Source organism: Brachyistius frenatus, unplaced genomic scaffold (genome assembly GCF_029030835.1).
Source record: "Brachyistius frenatus isolate BFR_SWC_R1_liver_20210118 unplaced genomic scaffold, ASM2903083v1 Contig_664, whole genome shotgun sequence".
In the NCBI taxonomy this organism is placed as follows: domain Eukaryota; kingdom Metazoa; phylum Chordata; class Actinopteri; family Embiotocidae; genus Brachyistius; species Brachyistius frenatus.
Window position 1 is genome coordinate 25,001 of NW_027211263.1, and position 2,623 is coordinate 27,623.

At 55.7% G+C, this 2,623-nt stretch overlaps 1 protein-coding gene across 1 annotated transcript in view; it reads right to left on the bottom strand.

Annotated features, from left to right (window-relative positions):
- Window positions 1-2,347, bottom strand: part of LOC138615021 (calmodulin-binding transcription activator 2-like) — a 6,340-nt gene extending 3,993 nt beyond the window's left edge. The window contains 8 exon segments of the mRNA XM_069688660.1: window positions 16-87; window positions 461-665; window positions 772-953; window positions 1,048-1,241; window positions 1,320-1,538; window positions 1,618-1,855; window positions 1,936-2,014; window positions 2,132-2,347. Coding sequence (XP_069544761.1) covers window positions 16-87; window positions 461-665; window positions 772-953; window positions 1,048-1,241; window positions 1,320-1,538; window positions 1,618-1,855; window positions 1,936-2,014; window positions 2,132-2,292 — 1,350 coding nt within the window. The 5' untranslated portion in view covers window positions 2,293-2,347.
- Between the last annotated feature and the right edge of the window lie 276 nt (window positions 2,348-2,623).

The following is a 2,623-nucleotide window of genomic DNA, read 5'->3' on the forward strand; positions in this document are numbered from 1 at the left end:
CACACACACACACACCTGTTTGTACTTCCTGTAGCATCTCTGGATGACAGCTGCAGCCATGTCCTGCTGCTCCTTCAGCCTCCGACCCTGAACACAACCATTAATACAACATTGAGCAGAAGGGGGCGCCCTCAGGTCACTTCAGGTCATCTCAGGACACCTCAGGATCCCTCAGGTCACCTCAGGACACGTCAGGTCACGTCAGTTCACCTCAAGTCACATCAGGTCATCTCAGGTCACCTCAGGTCTCGTCAGGTCACCTCAGGTCACCACAGGTCTCGTCAGGTCACCACAGGTCACCTCAGGTCTCGTCAGGTCACCTCAGGTCACCACAGGTCTTGTCAGGTCACCACAGGTCTTGTCAGGTCACCACAGGTCTCGTCAGGTCACCTCAGGTCACCACAGGTCTTGTCAGGTCACCACAGGTCTCGTCAGGTCACCACAGGTCTCGTCAGGTCACCTTGTATCTCCGGAAGGCATTCTGGATGATCCTCGCCGCCTCGTACAGCTCCCTCTGCTCGCTGTCTGTCAACGTCAGAAGGGCAAAGTCTCTTTCCATCTTGCCATTGGCCGAGGCATTCAGGAACTCTGCCCATGCAGCCGAGGACGGTGGGCGGAGCCTCTGGAGGGCCAGAGCACTGAAAGGCGAGGGGGGACACACCCGCCTGGAAGAGGGCACACCTGAGTTCTTACCTGGTGAAAGTACCCATCAGCATTGGTAACACTGATTTCTATGGTAATTCTTTTTGAGAGGACCAGCGCGGGACTTACCTGGGCAGGGAGTGTGTGTGGGCGTCGACTGTTTCCAGGTAGGTAGCCAGCCAGGTGTCCTGGATGGCCGGGTTGTCCCGCCTCTCTCTGAGCGGTGACTCCGTCCCCCTAGGGAAGTCCTCCTGTTTGATTCGCTCCGGGGTCGCCTCGATGATTTGCTCTGCCAGCGTCGCCATGTCAACCTGATGTGTGGGGTGGGTAACCATAGCAACAGGTTCAATGAAAAAGCCCACGGCAATTATTGCTGACTTAAAAAGACGAAGGATCAAGACGTACCTGCAGCACTTCCTCCTCCAGGTACTCCTCGTCGCCTTCGTTCTCCGCGTTCTCGCAGTAGCTCAGCAGCTGCTCATCCAGCGTCGTCGGTGTGTGCGCCCGCCGCCCCCCCACTGTGGAGGCGTGTGGAGGGGAGGAGCTCTCGTAGTCCATGAGGTACAGAGGGGAGTCTCTGGACCCGCCGGGGTTCAGACCTGTGACATCACCAGAGGATCAATAACTCACCCCACACCTTCATCAGCCAATCACTGATCAATAAACACTGAAGTTACCTGGGTCACCCGGGCTGAATGCAGCGTTTGGCTCTGTCCCCCACATGGACACAGGAGGGAGGGAGGAGGGGGAGAGAGGGGAGACGGGCAACGAGGAAGAAGGAGACGAAGGGGAGGAGGGGGAGGTGTCCATGGGTGCGGGACCGCTGGAGTAGGCGGAGCTGGGGGAGGGGGAGGAGGGGTCGCTGGGGGAGGGGAGGCTGCTGGAGGAGCTCAGACCTGGAGGAAGGAAGGAGACTGTTACAGCCAATCAGAGAGCAGTATGCAGGTCACATGATGAGCAGAAGGTGAGCCTTACCTGTGTCGGGGCTGGTGGACAGAGGAGACAGAGGCGGCTCCTGCATGTGTGTGTGCTGCATGTGTGTGTGCATGTGTGTGTGCAGCTCTTCCAGTGCTGTGGTGAGGCGGGTGTGTCCCCGTGAGCGAGCGACTGCGAGTGGCAGGCGTCCCAGCGAATCAGGGATCCCCAGAGCCAGACTGTTCCAGCTGTACAGGAGCTCTGCTGCCCTCTGGTGGCCCAGAGCACACGCCCACATCTGGAACATGAGCAACATGGATACATTAGGCCACACCCATCAATTACTTGGTAACTATAGCAACAGGTGTGCATTTTTACCAGCGGCGTGCAGGAGAAGTGGTCAATGTTCAGAGGATCAACTTCCTGTTCCAAGTCCAGACTGTCTCTATTTACACTCCTGCAAAGAAACAACAACAACAACGTCAATAAACAACAACAAGGTCAATAAACAACAACGGGATCAACAAATAAACAACAATGATGTTGGTGTCTATGTGTCTATGTGTGTGTGTACCTCCAGTGGATCAGAGTGTGGATCAGGTGTGTGTATCCCTGAGCAGCAGCCAGGTGCAGCAGTGTCATCCCTCGGTGACGGATAGAGTGAAGAAGCCTCTCTCCTACTCCTCCTCCTACTCCTCCTCCTACTCCTCCTCCCCACCTTGCTCCCCTCCTCATCCGCTCACACACTCCCACAATCCTCCTCTCAAACCACTGCGCGGACTAAAACACACACACACACACACACACACACACACACACACACACACACACACACACACACACACACACACACACACACACACACACACACACACACACACACACACACACACACACACACACACACACACACACACACACACACACACACACACACACACACACACACACACACACACACACACACACACACACACACACACACACACACACACACACACACACACACACACACACACACACACACAAACATACACACACACACACATACACACACACACAAACA